This window comes from Copadichromis virginalis, linkage group LG1 (assembly GCF_057382275.1).
Source record: "Copadichromis virginalis isolate Kocher_CV1m ecotype Utaka linkage group LG1, C_Virginalis_male_GT1.1, whole genome shotgun sequence".
In the NCBI taxonomy this organism is placed as follows: domain Eukaryota; kingdom Metazoa; phylum Chordata; class Actinopteri; order Cichliformes; family Cichlidae; genus Copadichromis; species Copadichromis virginalis.
In genome coordinates, this window is record NC_140618.1 from 3,964,985 (window position 1) to 3,983,503 (window position 18,519).

The following is an 18,519-nucleotide window of genomic DNA, read 5'->3' on the forward strand; positions in this document are numbered from 1 at the left end:
CTGCACAGTTTCACCCCTCATATAACAAACCTCTTAAACATGAAGATGTAATCTTGGCCTCTGGAACTGATGCCACTCCTGGTCGGCTGCCTGTTCACCTGTTGGTGTCTCAATCTTATTTGCCATGTCGTCTGTGATTTCATCCTCACTGCAGACATGCACACACTCTGTGGGGTCCAGCCTGTACTCACAGTGTAGAGTAGCAGTGGCAGGTAAAGAAGAGGATCTTGGTAAATGTTTACCAGATAATCACATTAAAAGGCTTTCTCTCTCTCTCTCTCTCTCTCTCTCTCTCTGACACACACACACACACACACACACACACACACACACACACACACACACACACACACACACACACACACACACACACACACACACACAGACAAACAGGGAAAGAGAAGTAAGTTTCTAGGTCAGCCTGGGAGCTGCTGAATTTGAATCCACCAATCAGAGAGGCTGTGTACTTTTTCCCGCCAAAACTGGTGCCTGCAGCACACAGAGAGACACAGGATTTTTACAGTCTATTTCTCATAGTGAGGACTCCCCTCAAACAAATGACTATAATTTCCTAACCGTAGGGGCTAGAGCGGTCATTCTTACACCGTTTTGTTCAGAAGAGATGGGGGAATCTTCCAGTGTTAACAATTTATCATTAAAACATGAATTATTAAAGATATTTGACTTCTAATGCACCATAACTGAGCAGAGCGAAGCAAAAACTGCCTTGACTTGCCCTCAAACAACGCTTTCTAACTCTAAATCTATTTGGAGTATCGATATCATTCTTTCACCGTAAGAGACAGCAGGCTTTGGTGAACAGTCATAGAAATTTTCAGGTCTCTGTGGAAATCCAACAAAAAGTTATGACGAGAGAAAAAAGTGGTTCATTTCCACAGTTTGAAATCTGAAGAAATCTGAGCGACGGACGAATTTCCTACCCTCAAACAAGTCCAACTCATTTCAGAACGGTAATAGGTGAGAAAGAAATTCTTGAATTGTGAGCGTCAGGGGTGTCTGAAGATATTCGGGGACAAGCCTCATGTCTTAACTTTGCTTCGTTAAGGAGATATGACGATTCGAATATGCCTCTCATTACAGAAATCCAGCGATGATTTTGAACAAGCTCTCCATTGACTTTATATGGAGAGTTTTGAGACCTTGTTTTGGTCTGAGGAGATTTGCCAAAATTCTATAAATCCCACAACAATGATAGTGACATTTTCTGAAAGCCAGCAAAAATACCTACGTTTTGATGTATAATTTGTGGAAGTTGAGTGAAAATTGAGCAAGTAGCAAGAAGTTGTTCGGACATGAAGTGAAAATTGCAAAACCTTCAGTGACACACTGGAAGCCAAGAGCATAGCAACCATAACAACGCATGTATTTTGTGAAAAATCACAATTTTGCAACTGAAAACTTTAAGAGGCACAAAAGTAAAACGGTAAAAGATTTGAAAAAGCTGAATCATACATGAATAGCCCAATAATTTGTGAACATTTTAAAGTTTGAATGGTTTTTCTAGGCGAAAGTATGAGGAAGTAGTTAAGTTTCAAAAACAAGCAAAATTTAGCAGAATTTTGGAAGTTTTCCATTCATTTCAATGGGACAAATTAAAGGAAAAAAGCTTAATATTTTAAAAAGTATAATAGCAAAAAATAGCAAAAATCATAGCGCAAATTAGCAGAAATAGCAGAATAGTTTAAAATTTGAACGGTGAAAATAGCACAAAAATTGTGGAAGTAGTTAAAGGACGAAAAATGAGCAACTTGAAGAATAATAATAATAATAATAATAATAAAGAATAAAGAGAAACAGGAACTCAATAGTGTGGATGCTTAAAGCATCCACACAATAAAGAGAAACAGGAACTCAATAGTGTGGATGCTTAAGCATCCACACAATAAATACATAGCGGCGTTCTGTTGGTCGTGGATGTGCCGCCCTCTGCTGGATCCACGTCACTAACACAACTATCAGTTCCCGGAGCTCGGTTTTTACATTCATATAGTAGGCGGGGTCAGCTCCAGTTACCAATAGGTGTGGACCTACGGCGTTACCAGGGAAACGGTTTACGAGGCTGGAAGACGCTAGGAGACTGTGGAAGGCAGCAGCAGATAGGCTAACGGGTATCATGCTAGCAGGCTAATGGGATCCACAGCGATCTTAAATTTTTAAAACAGTCGTTCACCTTAAATATTAAACGTTACGCTCTGCGGTTGATTTGCGGTTACCCTCCCCCCTCCGTCTGCCGGAGTGAGAGCAAGCATGGCAGCAGCGGTGTCCCGCTACTCGCGTCTCGTTAGCAGCTTAGCACGCTATCTGGCGAGCTAATCAGAATTGTATACCAATCACAGTTTCTCCCTGAGCACCGGTCTCGGCGAGGCCGCTCGACAGTGGATGAGCTCGGGTCCAGGGATAAAACGAGGACTGCGGCTGCCGACCAGGATGGATGTGAGTTAACAGCTGGAGTACTGGGACGGTGTGGCCCAGATCTGTGGATCTCTGGTTTACCCAAGAGCAGCCCCCTTCCCCTGGGACAAGGGGGACGGCAAAGCTTCACGCCGCTGCTCAGGCCCGGGCTCCGGGATGAGATGAGGCTCGGGTACCGGTTAACCAGGTGGGCTGCCCTCTCGTAGAGCAGGAGGTCCGGTGGTGAGATGAAGCCAAAAAAAATTGTCGATAAATTATGTGATGCTGTTGTGAGGACTTCATTTTTTTTTTTTTTTTTGCACCATTCACTCGGTTACTTAATGAATGAACTGCTCCTCAGCTGCAGCATGTAGAAGGCAGTGTTGTCTGGTTCCAGCTGCTCAGCAGGAACGTTTGAAAAAAAAAATCATGCATGTAGAATCAAACACATAAACAATTTCCCCCTGATTACACTTTGATAAATTCAGGTATAAGCCAGTAAAATAACAGTCTGTGAAACCATCATTACTCAGATGATGGATTAGTTGAACAGAGACAGGAAAAACAGGAGCTGGAAAACTTACAGCTGAGGTGATTGGATTACGAAAATTATCTGCATCTTTTCTGATATTCAATTAAAGACCTCTGCTGTTTAATAATCTGTTTACTATCTCAGCCTGCTTGGACAAATCCAAGCTGTATGCAGACTTTTGTCAAAGACAAACTGATAAAGAAATTAACCAGCAGATGAACTGATCATGACAATAATCAGAAAATGGACCCTGGATAAAAAAAACAACTCATAACTCAAATACCGGTAAAAAAATGTAACTTATTTGATGATATGAATAATTTAGGGAAAGGGTATAATTGTTTTATTAAGACTTCAGAGACTCCACCTCACCCCAGATGTTCAGATTACAGAAAGGTGGAAGCTGAGGGTTTGTGGAAAACTGATTGTGGCTAATTGGGCTGATGGTCTCAGATCACTGCTGTTTGCAGCTGTGTGTTGTACAGTGGGACACACGGTTGTGATGCTGCAGAGCTGTTGTTGGTCTGTGTGTTGTTGTTTGAATCAGAGCCTCTGTTCTCTCTCTCTGTTTCCTTTGCAGCTCAAACTCATTGATAATGAAGCGGCTCTTTATGCAGCTTCAGCCTGCGGTTACTCTCTCGCTCATGTGATGGAGACCACGCTCTGTGCCTGACAACAAACGGCAGCTCTTTGATGCTGGATGCGCGTTTGGGATGGACGTGTGCTGTAGGAACCCGAACCGGACGGCGCCGGTCGGTGAGGACGGCCCACGGCGAGCTGACGTGCTGCTCTGCTCTCGGACCAACGGTTGGAGCTGGCCTCCGCACCCCTTCCAGCTGCTCGCCTGGCTGCTCTACATCTACTTTGCCGTCACCGGGTTCGGCATATTCGTCCCCCTGCTGCCTGCACATTGGATCCCTGCGGGCTACATCGTATCCTTCCACTGCGTGGACAGACCACCACCGCACCACTGGTAGCGAGGTGTACAGATAAACACATGTGAACTTTCTACACCAGTAGCATTTTTTTCTATGGAAAAAAAAGGGAGGTTTTCCTCAAAATATAGTAAAACGTCTTTCCTTAAAATATAGTGTTAGTTTAGTCAAAGAATAGAGCAAATTGTCTTTCAAAAGCTGACGATGCTTTTCCTCAAATTATTACAGCTTTTATCTAAATATTTCGCGTTTTTGTCTTCTAAAAATTCCAGTTTTTATTATTTTAACTGGATCGTAATTCAGGTGAGTTCTCAAATTTGTGTCCCAGATACTTTGGTTGTACAGTCGACAATCTATAATTTATTCATTCTGTCTGCTGGTTTATTTAGCACAGCCAGTGTAAAGTCTGGCAGTGTTAGGGAGCTGTTTTTGGTAGTGTCTGATGCCTATGAAAATATGAAAAATGACCCCTATTCAAAATGTAATTTCCATATTGTCTGATAGCATTGAGTTATTGTTACTGAGGGGACAGACAGTGATTTCAGGTCTTTTCTTTAGGTGAGGTGTTACAGTGTTGCTCCGGCGTATCTGTGTTTGATTCCTGATCTCTGTGTCAGTGTACGGGCATCATGTTTGTGTGTCACCTGTTTGTCCACGTCATGGCCGTGTCCATCGATCCAGCCGACTACAATGTCAGAGCGAAGAGCGTCCGAGGCCCGGTCCCCGTGTTCGACCGCTCCAAACACGCGCACGTCATCGAGAACTGCCACTGCTACCTGTGCCAGGTCGAAGTGTGAGTAACAAACAGAGGCTTTTCAACGCATGTATGCTGCATCATGTTATCGTTCCCGAAACTGCCGGATACCTTCATCCCAATGATAAAAACTCTCAAGTGCTCTCTAAGCTTGTATTTTAACATTTAGCTGTTTTATGGTCATTGTTGAGTTTTGTTGATGAGTCAGCAGCAGCGGTGATAAATCTGAAAGCTCACAGCCTCTTCAGATGGGATGCTGTCGGGTTAGTTCGATGCACTAATCTCAGGGTGAGTCTCAGCGTGCTGTGGAATATTTTTTTTAAAAATAGGGATGTGTACAGATCATCTTTAAATTTTGTAATTACACTTGCTGTTGAGCAATTTACCTTTTAGAGCAATACACATTATTTTCTTCTTGTTTATTGAAATGTAAAACAAGTGATTTTCACTTTTTATATAAAATGTGTTGTTTGTATGATTCTAATGTATTAATTATAGTGATTATATTGTTTCTGAAGTGGACACTAGGGTTTGGTAAGGATATAGCTTCCAAATTCTGTCATGTTTTTTTAAGGGAATTTGCAAAAATTATATTCATGATATAAATTATATTTATGAGGATACAGACAAAAAAAAAATTAAATGATCTGTAATCGCTTGCAGGCAGCTGCATTTTTTATGCTGGCAAAATGAAAAATATTTTTCAGTGAGTTACTGTGACCACCTAATGCAATGGGTGAATCTATTGCTACAAGGTGCAGCAGCAGCATTATAGTGCAGTAGTTTTAAAAGAGATGGTCGCTGAGTCATTTGTTTACTTTTGGGTCACACGTCACCAGCTGTTGGCTGGTTCAATTTGGAGGTATATCTCTGGTGAAACATATTTGCCACAGTTGTCCATCTCCAGCAGGAGCAGTTTTCTTGCTTATTTTTCTAGTAGTACTGTGCTTTGTTGGAGGTTGAGGTGAGCACTGAATTGTAAGTGGATGCTGACACGTGGCTCTCGCTCTCAGAGATCCCTGGGCTCATCTCGTTGTGCACTAGGAAAAATAAACACATGATCTTGCTATGATATCATGATATGACACTTTTATCTAACTTCAAAATTTAAACCGATGTTATTAGGGGTGATTCAGTATGGCACACCCTATTAGACCCAGACAGCTGCAGACGGATACTCATTTGTGTTGTAAGTCTTCCAAGAGATGCAGGCACAGTTGTTGCATTTTAGCCTAAAAGGCCTTTATACCCCTTCGTGTGCAGCAATATGGCCCAGGCAGCTATTTAAGTTGATGCCTTGGTGTTGGCTGATACCTTTTAGATGAAATCAGGTTTTGTCTAAGGTCTCCAAAAAAACAAAACAAACAAAAGGAACCCCATCTGTTTTATATTTTTTGTCATTAACCCTGAATGATCTGGTTAATCAAAACTACCACACTGTGGATTGGTGCCAGCAGATGGTGCTAACACTGGCTGAAACTCTTTCTGATCAAGTTTCCCCATTGGCTGTTAGTAGCTGAGATTTTGTAGCTCAAATTGTCCTTTTGCTTCCTATCAAGCTAACATTGCAAATAGGTCACGGAGGTATGTTTACTTGAGCTGCTGTTGGAGTTTTTATTGGCATGTCCCTGCTGGGTGTCTCTCACAGGAGGACAGTCTCTGCAGGTTGCACAAACACACACATGCAGACACAAACTGCTTGTCAGCTGTTAGCAGCTTTGGTGTTGTTGGTAGCAACATGAACATGAACTGAAGTTTGCTTCATCTTCTGAGCTGCTTGTCACATGGTCTGGATTTGCACTGTCCAATCAGACTCCGGTGTTTTTAAGTATTTTTTTAAGCATGTTTGTTTATCAGGGGTCTCTCTGCATGCACAGAAAAGATTTGTTCCATAACTAAAGTGAAGGTGTCATGGATTTATTTAATTTACAGCCACATACTTTGCATTTATTTATTAATGCCACAAAGTGTTACTGATCTGAAGTCGAGGTCACAAAGCTTCAGCTGAAAGAACTGAAAATGTGTCATGTTAAATTTAATTTTAAACCCATGATGGTTCCTTCCCTCCAGTCCACCGCTCCTTGTAACCTTTTTAAAGCATGCTCTGCAGTCATGAACCCTTTGAGATGTTACCTAACATATTGCAAGTGTCCATCTCCGTTAGATCAGAGCTCATATGGTCTTTAACCTGCCAGGCTGCTTGCATAAAGTCAGTGTGATGTTCAGGACATTTTATGTCCTGAACATCACAAAAATCGATTTTCCGATGAAAATCGATTTTAGCTTAAATAAAGCGATATCGATTCATTAAAATCCTGAATCTATTTTTAAAAATAGGTTAAACCTCACAAAACTATTTCAGCAACCACCAAACAGCTAAAACAGTAAATGAGAGCAGGTAAACGGATTCTGCAAAAAGACGTAAACACAAAGCGTGGACCTGATGCATCAGAATCAGTGAGCTGTGGGCTTTCTCACCAGACGTACGCGGTCGGACACATCGTCGGGGCTGAAAACTGTCACCTCACACATTCTGATGCGTCAGGTCCGCGTGTCGTGTTTACTGTTTTTTTTGCGCTAGATTCTGATGCTGCAGGTTTCATCTCTCTCCAACCAAAACTGACTGAACCAGCAGCAAAAGAAGATCCAAACTAAGCTTCACATTACGCTTCAGATAAGCATCGTCATGAATTCTGTCTTACTTTTGCGGTTTTGCTTCCACCACAATAAATTCACACTTCCTGCACAGCTCTTTCTCTCTCTCTCAGTGTACTTTAAGAACAGTTTCCCATCTAAAAATCACAATTTTCTGCATTATTCGCTTGCTTATTACCCACCAGTTTACCATTGTGCACAGCGCTGTCGGCCGCTGTTTTTTTTTTTTAAAAAGACCTCTGAAAGAAAAACTCATTTCTGCTGTTCAATTCCGAAGAAATGTAAACTTTTCAAAATGTTCTACTGCAGAATATTTTTAAGGTTATCTGCTATAAAAAGCCAGGCCAGGAAAATCTCCTTCATGTTTTTTGTTTTATCCTCAGTTACTTTGACACAAAGACATCTGCTGTGATGCTCACACCTCTGATGAAGTCTCAGAAGTGTCAGTACTGATAAATAATCAGAATTATAATATTTCTGACTGTTTGAGGCAAAATTTCCCTGATTTGAATCGAAATCGTGGATCAAATCGAACCTTGTCAATCAGAATCGAATCGATTCTAGAAATTGATACCGGGCCCTATTGTGCACACTTAAATCTAACAATATTTCTTAGAATTTGAATCTACACAAAGACTCTGAAAGGGTCTTTGTGTAGATTCACTGTAAAAACATTTGATTTTTTTTCAGACTGTTGATCTAAAGAAACAGTTCAGGCAGTCTGGTGACTCTCCAGACTCTGCGTGTTTAGATGTAAGAAATGCCGAGAGGAATTAGCTGTTTCACAGTATGCTCACACAAATGAGGTGCACATGTTTCGGTTTAGCGTGAGCTGATTGTCATCTTTGATATGAATCAGAACTGACCTTCAGAGAAACAACAGTTTGGGACTTGCTTCCAGTTGTCTGTACATCTGCACTGCAGACAAGAGCTCTTCACCACTGAATTCTGCTGATTTTAAGTCTCCATTTAAATATTTTACTGGCTTCATTAATTGCAGTGTTGCATAGTCCTCAGCAGCTGAATGCAGCTCAGTTCCTGAGTAAATAATAGAGCTGCTCATTGAAGCCAGGAGGTGATGAGCTGAGCTGAACTGCAGTGACAACCTCTGAGGAAAAAAAAATATGGGTCAGTGGGCTGGTCTCAGGAGGCCTCAGAGAACTGGGTCACAGGGGCTCTTACAGACCGTAAACCCCCTCTCAAACCTGGATCTGATCTGACATTGCTTTGCGCAGCACTCCCATTTCAGAATAAACATTGGGACCGGATATGAATACCCACAATCCTCTGGATCTGCTGCAGAGAAGGAGCTACACATTGACTCAGAATCTGAAAACTAATTTTAAAGGTGGTTTATTATGCTTGTTGTGCTGCTCCATGAGTAGCTTTGCATGACTCCCAGTTAAAAATGATGTTATTTATCTTTGCAGTTCATCCCCTGTCTGAAACGAGCTTTTTGAGCTTTTTTTTTCGAGCTCTTTTCAGTTTTCTATTTTTCTTCTGATTGGTTGCCCCTCAGAAGTTTGTGCAGCTGGTGGGCGGGGCTTCTCACACAAGTAGAAAAAATACTTTTATCTCATGTGCACTGACCTCATTATTCCTCAGTTTTATTTGCATATACGGCCTATTTACAACGCCAGGATGTGAACTCTGGGATTGGCTGTTTAAATAACAGTTATGTACCATTTTGTGTATTAAGAACCTGAATTGTGTTGGAAGTAAAAAGTTCTCATTCACACATTAAACATCCACACACATTAAAACAAACTTCACTGGTACTGTTTTACCAAAGCAGTAAAGTCATCAAACGTGAATGTGTTTCAGTTAGATTTGTATCACAATGCGTGCTGTATAATAGTGCTAGTACTAGGCTGCACTTTGTTGTAAACACAGATATATGTATGTGGTTGTTTCAGGGGACCGAAGTCGAAACATTGTAGCGCCTGTAACAAGTGTGTGGCGAACTTCGACCATCACTGCCGGTGGCTCAACAACTGTGTGGGCAGCAGGAACTATAAGTGAGTACTGGTTAATTTTCTGTGGAGTCAAACAATGAAGGATGCTGTCACCTGACACTGGTTCACTCCCAGTAAGACAGCTGTCTCTGACAGGGAAGTGAGGCTGATATACAGCTCTGTGCAAAGCACTGAATCTCCTTTAAGAAAAGGAGATTCTGTTGCACCTGTACGTGCACATCTGAGTCTTTCCAACATTAAAAGTCTTTAAAACAGGAAAGTCACGACCGCAACACAGACAAACTAACAGAACGAGGCAGCTGCCATATGATGGGAGTGATGAATCAGAGGAGGATGCGTCGTGTCTGATGTGACTCAGTGAGGAGTCGTGTCTGTCATTGTTTTTCTGTGCTTCTGCCTGTAATGATGAAAGTGTCATTAACTGAAAACCGAGTTAGAAGCATTTCCAAAAGTCTCTTCTAAAATACTGGAGCAACATAGACATGGGCTGCAAAGATAGCAAATGTTATGTATTTTAAATATTTTAATCAATGTTTTTGAAATATATATTTTGTACATTCATGCCCATTAGGCGTGTGTGCTGAGCAGTGCTGTGTGTCCTGCAGGTTGTTCCTCCACAGTGTGATCTCAGCTCTTTTGGGAGTTTGTCTCATTCTTGTTGTTGCCTCCTACGTCTTCATCGAGTTCTTTCTGGACCCCACTAAACTCCGCACCGACAAACATTTTCTGGGTAAGATTTGACCTCTGACCTTGTAAAAAAGCTGTGAGTCTATAGTGTTTATTAAAAATTTTAAAAGAAATCTCAGTTAGGGTGTTCAGAAATCAAGAAGTGGAAGCTGAGGATCACAATGGGAAAGAAAGGTGATTAAAGTGACTGAATGCAGCATGGTTGTTTGTGTCAGGTGGGCTGGTCTGAGTAGTTTGTTTCCTACACAAACCATCTGTGGGTTTACAGAGATGGGTTGAGAAAGAGAGAAGAGAAGAGAAAGTATTCAGTGAGCAGCAGCTCTCAAGGGGAAAATACCAGAGGTGAGAGGAGAATGGCCTGGCTGCTTTAAGCGGATAGGAGGGTCACAGTAACGCAGAAAATCACTTGTGACAACCAAGGTATGCAAAAGAACATGTCTGAATGCACAACATGGGCTACAGCAGCAGAATGCCACACTGGGTGCCACTGTTCAAGAGAGAACAGGAAACTGAGGCTCCTGCAGGCTGAACAGAATTAGACCAGAGAAGATTGGAAAACTTTTGCCTGGTCTGATGAGTCTCAGATGGTAGCATCAGAATGTGGAGTGAAAAGCACGGCGTCATCCTGCCTCATATCAACGTTTCGGGAAGTTGGTGGTATTATGGTGTGGGGGATATTATCTTGGCACACTTTGGGCCCCTTAGTACCAGCTCAGGATCAGTTAAACCCCACAGCCTACCTGAGTGTTGTTGCTGACCATGCCCATTCCTTTGTCAAGAAGCACAGGTGAGGGATACTCTGAATTTAGCAGCTTCACAGTGAATGGAGTAACCTGCAAACTGAACTGAACTGTGTGCAGTCTCAGCTGCAGGATGAGAAAGCATGCCCCCTCCTCTCAGTGTTATCTGCAGGCGGAGAGTCCACATCCACAGCAGAGGGAGGAAGATCAGGAGAGTGAGATGACTGATGTCTTTGTCCTTCAGTCTCGTGTTTTCATGTGAGGAAGATTATTTAGTTTGTCGACAGCTTATAGTTGTTTCAGTGAGTTTAGGGTGATTTTTGCTGTTCAAAAGGTCACTGTTGTCTCTCTATAAATGACTTTTTATTATGTTTCATCGTGAACCTGAAATTTTGTTAAACTAAAAAAGGAGGAATATTAGAAAGATCATTCTGACGCCCCCAGCCAGCTCACAGATACAACGACAACAACTTTTAAAGCTAAACAAACTCAAAGTTATACCTGATGTGCTTGGATTTTCCTGATATATTGGGGTTTGGTTATTCAGCCATTAAATGAAGAAATGCTGTTTTCACAGTTGGCTCTTCTTGTGTCCCGCAGTGAGGAATGAGACAGGTGTGTGGTTCGTCTTCCTGCCCGTCGCGCCTCTCCGGTCAGCTGCACCGGTGATTCCCGTCCTGGCTGCCATCACAATCGCTCTGGGTCTTCTGTCCTGCGTGTTGCTCTGCCACTTGCTTTGTTTCCACATCTACCTGAGTAAGAAATAACACACCTGCCTGTCTGTCCACGTGTCAAATCTTTGACAAGAGGAAGCTTTTCTTTATTTTCTGCCCAGCAGTTAATGTTGTAATGTCTGATGTTCATAATAAATATTTTCAAAATTCAAAACGTATGTAAAAATGATCCCAGTGAAGCTCAGCCTCAGACATATTCTATAACATACCGATTTTAGTACATCACAGATTTAAGTTTCTGTGGTGATCTGCTGCAGGTACAGCATGCTTATGAAATGCAGGCAGTGCAGTTCACAGGCAACACGTCACGTTAGTCTGTAGAATGGCTTCTGTATTTATGACAGTGGGGCAAAAAAAAGGTCCCTTCAAAACAGCATTTTCTTTCAAAGTAACTAATAGGTTTTCCTGTTTCAGAATCCATTTGTTGTCTTTAGGTTTTATAAAGAGATAACAATCCACAAAACTGTGAGTTTGCATCAGTTTTACTTCTATTTTTATTTTGTAAACAATCAGATATTTACGTGAGCATTTTATAAAGGTTTTGAGGGGTAGCACTGGGGGGCCATCAGCATTTGTATTGCTTTAATAATTCCTTTTCTTCAGATTAGACCTGATGTGCTGCTCAGTGGGAATTGAGCATAAAATCCACAGTCTGCCTTCTTTGTAAAGATTTATTGCAGAGTTCATTTATTTAAAAGCAATATGAGGCTTCAGCAGTCTGAGTCAGACACATCACTCGTCTGCAGCTCGATAAAACCAAGAGAGAAAATTCAGTTAAAAAAAATTCTCTTTAATAACTTCACTCACATTCAGGTGATGCTGCCAGCATATCATACGTTTGGATATTTATTTGTTTATTTAGCAGCATGAAGGAGCTATAAAGAGCTTTTCCTTCCTCGTGCTGTCTACGCTCTCACAGAGGTTATTAAATCTTTGTTTCTGACCTCATGGTAATGCTGCAAGACCCCGTCAGTGTTTCAGAACAAATCCTGTGGGTGTGTGTTTTGTGTTATGTGTGTGTTTTTAACTGGTCCTCTGAGGACATTTAGTCCACTTCCTCTTTCTCTTCACAAAGACGGACCTTTAAAGGCCATGTCGGGGTTCAAGGGTCTGGGGAAATGTATGTTTACGTATGTGTGTTTCAGTGTGGAACAGGCTCAGTACGTACGAGTACATAGTGAGGCAGCGCCACCGTGTGGACAACAGAGACTTGAGGAAACCGGGATCTGTGAAAGAGACGGCAGCTCCTTCAGTCCTCAAGGTGACTGACTGGCAGGCGAATAAGCTCTGTTAATAAAGGGAGAAAGAGTCTGGTTTGGGTGGGGTTGAGTTCAGGCTCTGAGTCTTTGTCCTCTGCTGTCCCCTCATCAGGATGTGAACTACTCAGGGACTCTGGGTTACACCAACCCTCAGCTGGACGTGCAGGAACCTACTGCTGTGGCCGTGCGAGGAGAGGCAGAGTAAGTCTCTCAGCTCCTCCTGTTCTGGTTCAGATGGCCGGGTCCTACTTAAAGCCGGCGCGTGTGATTGGCTGAGATGAACTGACCGGGTCCCGACACGTCTCAGTAAACAGCTGGCAACAGTTATTTCACCACACGAGGAGGCCGGACCTCGTCGCCATGGACACGGTTTTCTTTGCAGAAAACAAAGTGCAACATGAAATTCTTTGGCTTCAACTTTCAGGAAGCAAACAAAGTGTGGATTGTGTGTGTGTGTGAGCTAAAGGGAGGAGGCTTTTTGTGTGTGTGCGTGTGTGTGTGACAGAAAGGCTTGATAAATAATCCCACTCACTTTAACACTTGCTCTGAATCCTGTCTATCTGAGACGTAGGAAACCTTTTTTATAGTGGAGCAGGAACAGTCAGAGAACAACGTGGAGGGCACAAAATAAAACACTGACAAACAGGGAAACTAGTTTAGATACTTAATCACACGTAGAATCTGTCGTTGTCCAGTTAAATTGTTCTAGTTCCAGTGTGTCGGGTCATTACAGAAGCACAGCGTTAGTATGATCTGTGAGCGACCGACAGGTAGATTATTTACCTGCACTGACAGGGTTCATTGGTCGACGGTGAGACGCTGGAGTGCTGACCCTGAGCCACATGCCTCTCCACAACAGCTGTAATAACCTTTTTCTTTTTTCTGAGCACGTGTCTTCTTTACCTGAGGTTTCTCCCAGTGAAGGAGACGAGTGTGCTACTTTTTATTGACATTATTACCTCTTTTACACCAACACGGTGCCAATGCAGATCTAGCTCCGTGTTATTGGTTCCAACTTTGTGCTCCACAGCTTTGTTGTACCAAGCTGGTGTCAGCTTTTTAACATCAGCACCAGGCCTTTATTTATTTATTTGGTGGAAATCTGAGGAACTGGCTCTAGATCGGGCACCAGCACTGTGCTGGTGGAGAAGGAGGTCTCTGTATTAAGGGGTGATCTCTAGTGTTCACAGAACTTTGTGTATGTGTTTCTATTCTATAGTCATTAAAGGTAAAGTGAAATATTTAAGTCCTTTTGCTGTTGATGATTATGGCTTATAGCTCATCAAATCCAGTGTCTCAAATTATTAGAATATTTCCTACGATTTGCACAGTATCCAGGTACTTTTTTTTTAGATGCACTAGTACAGCCTGTAGTACGCAATCAGATAATCATGCATTGTGTGTGTGTTTGTGTGTACCAGGTTCCTTGCTAATGGTAGAGTGAGGACTATGTCCAGTCCTGTCATGGAGGAAGAAGCTCCGCCCACTGTCTCTTCAGAGATGAAAGCCATAGCGGCACACACACATCGACACACACAGGTAAAAGCCCACAAACCACACACCCGATAACAGGTTCAGTGTGATGTTGCACAGACTGTGGAGGTCTGACGGATCAGGAGAAACTTTGGATAAATTTGTGTATATTTGAAGCGAATATGAGAAAACAGCAGTGAGGGAGACCGCACTTAAAAACCTGCTTTGTATTTTTATTCTTCTGCAGAAGAAAAAGAAGAAGAAGGTACGTAAAGTCCCAGCAGAGGTGACCAGAGAGCGCTGCCCAGCCACAGCCCCGCCTCCCGGTATGGCCTCACCTGTCTGTACATATGAAGGCACTTTTGAACACACCGTGTTCTCTAACCTGAACCTAAAGGCTGTCAAAGTTCCGCTGCTCTGTAGCAAGCGTCTGCTCTGCTTTCCACTTAAACGACCTCCTCTTTGAAATTTACTGGTGTTAACCTTGCGGTCCTGTGGTGCGTTCACACACAGAAGTGAAAGTCTGACAGCAGAAGCTGCGATGTTAGAAAACGGGCTGACACAAATGTCATGACACAAAGCCTTGGGCAAATAAAGGTGCTTCATTTGACCTTACAGCAGAGGGCAGTTTCAGTCAGTTCAGTTAGCATAGCACACGATTAATCCGCAAAAATAAATATTTTCCTAATGTTGTTTTTGGAAACTAAAATAAGAGAAAATTGTTTACAATTACAGATCCGAAATCTTACATTAAAGAACAAATCCATTCACAGAATTTGTTTGGAGAGGTCAAACTTATTGGCACCAGCTGATTAAACAAAGTGAAAACAAGTGAAGGCTTAAAAAAAAGAATAGAAAAGAAAGTTACTGAAAAGCTGTTGGGATGAAAGAGCTAAACTAATCAAAAGACAGAGTTTACAACATTTTGAGTTTGGTCATATCCAGGCTGCTTAATTTAATTAGATTTTCCTCTGAAACTGTTCAAAAACAGGAACACTCAAAGCTTCTGTCCGTCTGCCCGTCCCGTGTTCACACAGCAGATCCTGTCACCTTAAGTCAGGGAGGAAGAGCAGCTCAACAACGTAAAAAAGCAAAACAAACTGTTAGATTTGAGGTGGGAGCACTGATTGACCTAAACCTGAACCCTTCCACCTGTTTTGTTTCTCCCTTACTTCCACATGTGCAGCTGTGCACACTGATGTTTCAGCTGCACATGTGACCTGCCTCGGGTCACTGAGTGCAGACAGTCTTCAGGTAGCTCCCGTCTAAACTTTGAACTCCTTTAACAAAACATGTACCTGTTCTCAGGATCCCAGCTGTCATTTATTAATTTTAGAGTCACACCAACAAAGGTTTTACTCTTCTCATAGATGTTCACAAGCATCTTGTTCAGACCTGTAGTGATGTTGGAGCAAGTCCAAACGTGGTGTAGATTTGTGGTGCTGCTGTTTTAGTTATTTCACTTCTCACATTTGCTGGAAAAACCTGGAAAAATTGGGGGGGGGAATAGATAACCATAAACAGATGCTATCTGTAGGACAGCTAAAATGTTGCTCGCTGTATTAAATCAGAATAACAGACAGAAGTACCCTATGTTTGTTTTCTCTCCTTATTTTGGATGATGAATCATTGTAGCTGCTTCCCAAACATGCATTCATTCCAAGAGCAGCAAGACTCCTAATGACTCGTAATAGGGTGATCATTTTAATTTAATGTATTAAAGAGAATGGTTGGGTGGGATGAATGGGCACATATGCTAAAAATATAGCTCGATTGGCAAGCTATTGGTGGCAATTCTGACCATCGTTAATAGCCGAGATCTTCTTCCATTCACACAGCCTTAACCTCGAGGGTCCCCAACTCTCCAATCAGGAAAACATTCAGGTGTTTTCCTTCAGGTTAGAATCAGAGTCTCAAGTGGCATTCAGTCAGGACATGCAATGACTCTGAGCTGTGGGATTTGAGCGACTGATATCAGGTAGCGTGGGAATGTGTATTTTTCTGTTCCTGGATCACAGAGCTGCTCCTGCACAGAATAAAGCCTTTACAAATATGAAACAATTGCATCGATGTCTGGCAGAAAGCCTGAAACTCCACTCCACACTGTATATAAATGCCACTTGTTTTGCACATATTCAACTCTGTATATTTTATATATTTTATTATTATTATTATTATTATTATTTTATTTTTTTACTATTTAATTTGTAAAAATGTGTATACACACACACACACACACACACACACACACGTAGGAAAATATTTAGTATACACATCCAGAAATGCATACACTATTATATATTGTACATATATTTATTAGTTTCAGGTTGGCCATTCTTGTATTTTGCTCGTTTGTGTTGTTGTGTTTGCACATCTCTGTTGCTTGTGGGGCTCGCACACAAGAATTTCACTCGCATGTGCTGTGCCAGTGTGCCTGCACATGTGATGTGACAATAAAAAGTGATTTGATTTGATTTGATTTGAAATATGTCCTTAAATGTTCTAAAAAAATGATGACATTAATAATTTCCTCTTTCTTTCCTAAGAAAGTAAATTGTTTCTGACTCTGTCTCTTTCTCTCTAGCAGAGCCCAGCAATGTGTCCACTGTGTCCTTGGGTCAGCGGCTTCCTTTCCCAGCATTCCCCCTGAGGGCCACGCTGCCCCCCCTGGCCCCCACTTCAGGCCCCGTCCAGGCTGCCGCCCCTCCCGCCGAGTACCACTCAGATTCTGCTGAGTCTCTGGAGGAGATCCCGGTGGCGTTGGCCAAACTGGGCTCTTCGGCCTCTGCTGCTACAGCAGACGCGTCTTCACACAGGCCTGTCCCGGCATTCCCTCTGCCCTCACCACAGCCCAGGACTAAAAGGAAGGGCGCCTCCTCCCGCGCTAAGAACGCGGCGGAGCTGAGGTTCGAGATGGCCACCACGCACCCTCCCTCAGTGTTCGTTAGCCGGGCCAGCGGAGAGGCCACTGAGCCCCTAGAGGAAGTCCTCAGCCTGGGCAGGAGGAAGACTGGACTGAGGCCCAGACCCGGGTCCAGACCAGCGTCCCGGGCATCGCTGGGCTCAGGCGCTCCCTCTTGGATGGAGCAGTAATAAAGCAGACTGCTACTCTTTATCTTTTTACAATCACTTACTGGCACAACTATTTTACTTTTATTCTGAAGGGTTTATATTGCTCTATTTATTGATTTACTTTAATTTTGAAAGCCAAAGCCTGACTTCCTGTTTAGGTCTCGGTAAATGAAGTGTTTGTGGATGTTTGTGTGTCTGTTCCTGTGGAGACTTTATGGACACCTCCCAATTGTTTTTCACTGTTTCCTGTCAATCGGTCCTCTGCTACTTAACCTGGTCTCCATGGTAACTGTGGGCCACAGAGACACCAGGTGCTTAAGAGTTTAAATTTGAACCCCAAAAAGGCCAATAATGAGTCAATGAAGTCATCAGTAACTAATCCGATAAGTACCACTAAGCTAGAAAATGAAGCTCAAAGCTTCAGCAATTACATCTTATCTTATTTATCTTATGTGAAATCTGTAATTTGGATTTTCTGACACTCGTCATTTTTCAGCCAATCACAAATGCTTTAAACGTCTGCCGGGTGTAGCTTACACCCGCTGCTACACTGCAAACTGCGACACCAGGTTGAATCCTATTAAAGGAGCACTTCAGCATTTAGTTCATTCCAGATATCGAACATCTGAATTGGTGATCTTTAGTTTTCTTAACTGGAAGCTAACAGGCTGTTGCTGCGTAGGTAGTGTGCAGCGTGGGCGTGGGATCAGAGAAAATGTCACCACGTAGCTCTTTCAGCCGTCACGTGTGAATGAAGCAGCATAAAGACATGAAAGCTTAGAACGGCTCTTTCTTAACAGGAATTAAGTTTTTCAGTAAATGTTGAACCGCTCCTTTAAATGTTTCATTTTTTCAGACTCCTCCTGAAGTCTGTGTGCAGCTGGACATGCTGAGGATGCTTCACCTGTCAGCTGATTTAACAATAAAGAATGAAAGCTGGTGCATTTGTTACACGTTTATATCCAGATGCTGGTCCGGAGATTTAATTCTTCTTCGTTTGCTGCACTTTCAGCTGTGCCTGCTTGTTCATTCCTGAAGAGTCATGACAGCAACTGGGTTTTCAGATCAGAGCCACAGTAATTAGTTGATTAAGAAGCCTAAAACCAATCAATTCATAAAAATCTTCTGTAGCCTTATCAACACACATGACTACGATAAAGCATTAAGCTACAAATTTTGGTTTTGTATATGTAAATGAGTAATCCATCCACATAAAAAGAAGAAATTAAATGCAAATGAAGATTTAAGCTTGTATCCTGCTAGTGAAGCACTCAGAGTATAGAAACATGT

The 18,519-nt window shown here is 42.3% G+C and overlaps 1 protein-coding gene across 2 annotated transcripts; it reads left to right on the plus strand.

The window, feature by feature from the left end:
* The first annotated feature begins 1,982 nt into the window (after nucleotides 1-1,982).
* On the plus strand, nucleotides 1,983-18,171 carry zdhhc1 (zDHHC palmitoyltransferase 1). Of its 2 annotated transcripts, none has more exons than XM_085430010.1 (11): nucleotides 1,983-2,620; nucleotides 3,525-3,876; nucleotides 4,497-4,672; nucleotides 9,205-9,306; nucleotides 9,870-9,994; nucleotides 11,292-11,447; nucleotides 12,571-12,686; nucleotides 12,797-12,885; nucleotides 14,106-14,223; nucleotides 14,405-14,483; nucleotides 16,742-18,171. In XM_085430010.1, the coding sequence occupies exons 2-11, from the start codon at nucleotides 3,658-3,660 to the stop codon at nucleotides 17,248-17,250; spliced, it is 1,689 nt and encodes a 562-aa protein (XP_085286136.1). In that variant the 5' UTR covers nucleotides 1,983-2,620; nucleotides 3,525-3,657; the 3' UTR covers nucleotides 17,251-18,171. The 2 variants fall into 2 exon arrangements, with proteins under 2 accessions (XP_085286136.1, XP_085286213.1); XM_085430087.1 differs by having other exon boundaries at nucleotides 16,745-18,171.
* The last annotated feature ends 348 nt before the right edge of the window (nucleotides 18,172-18,519 follow it).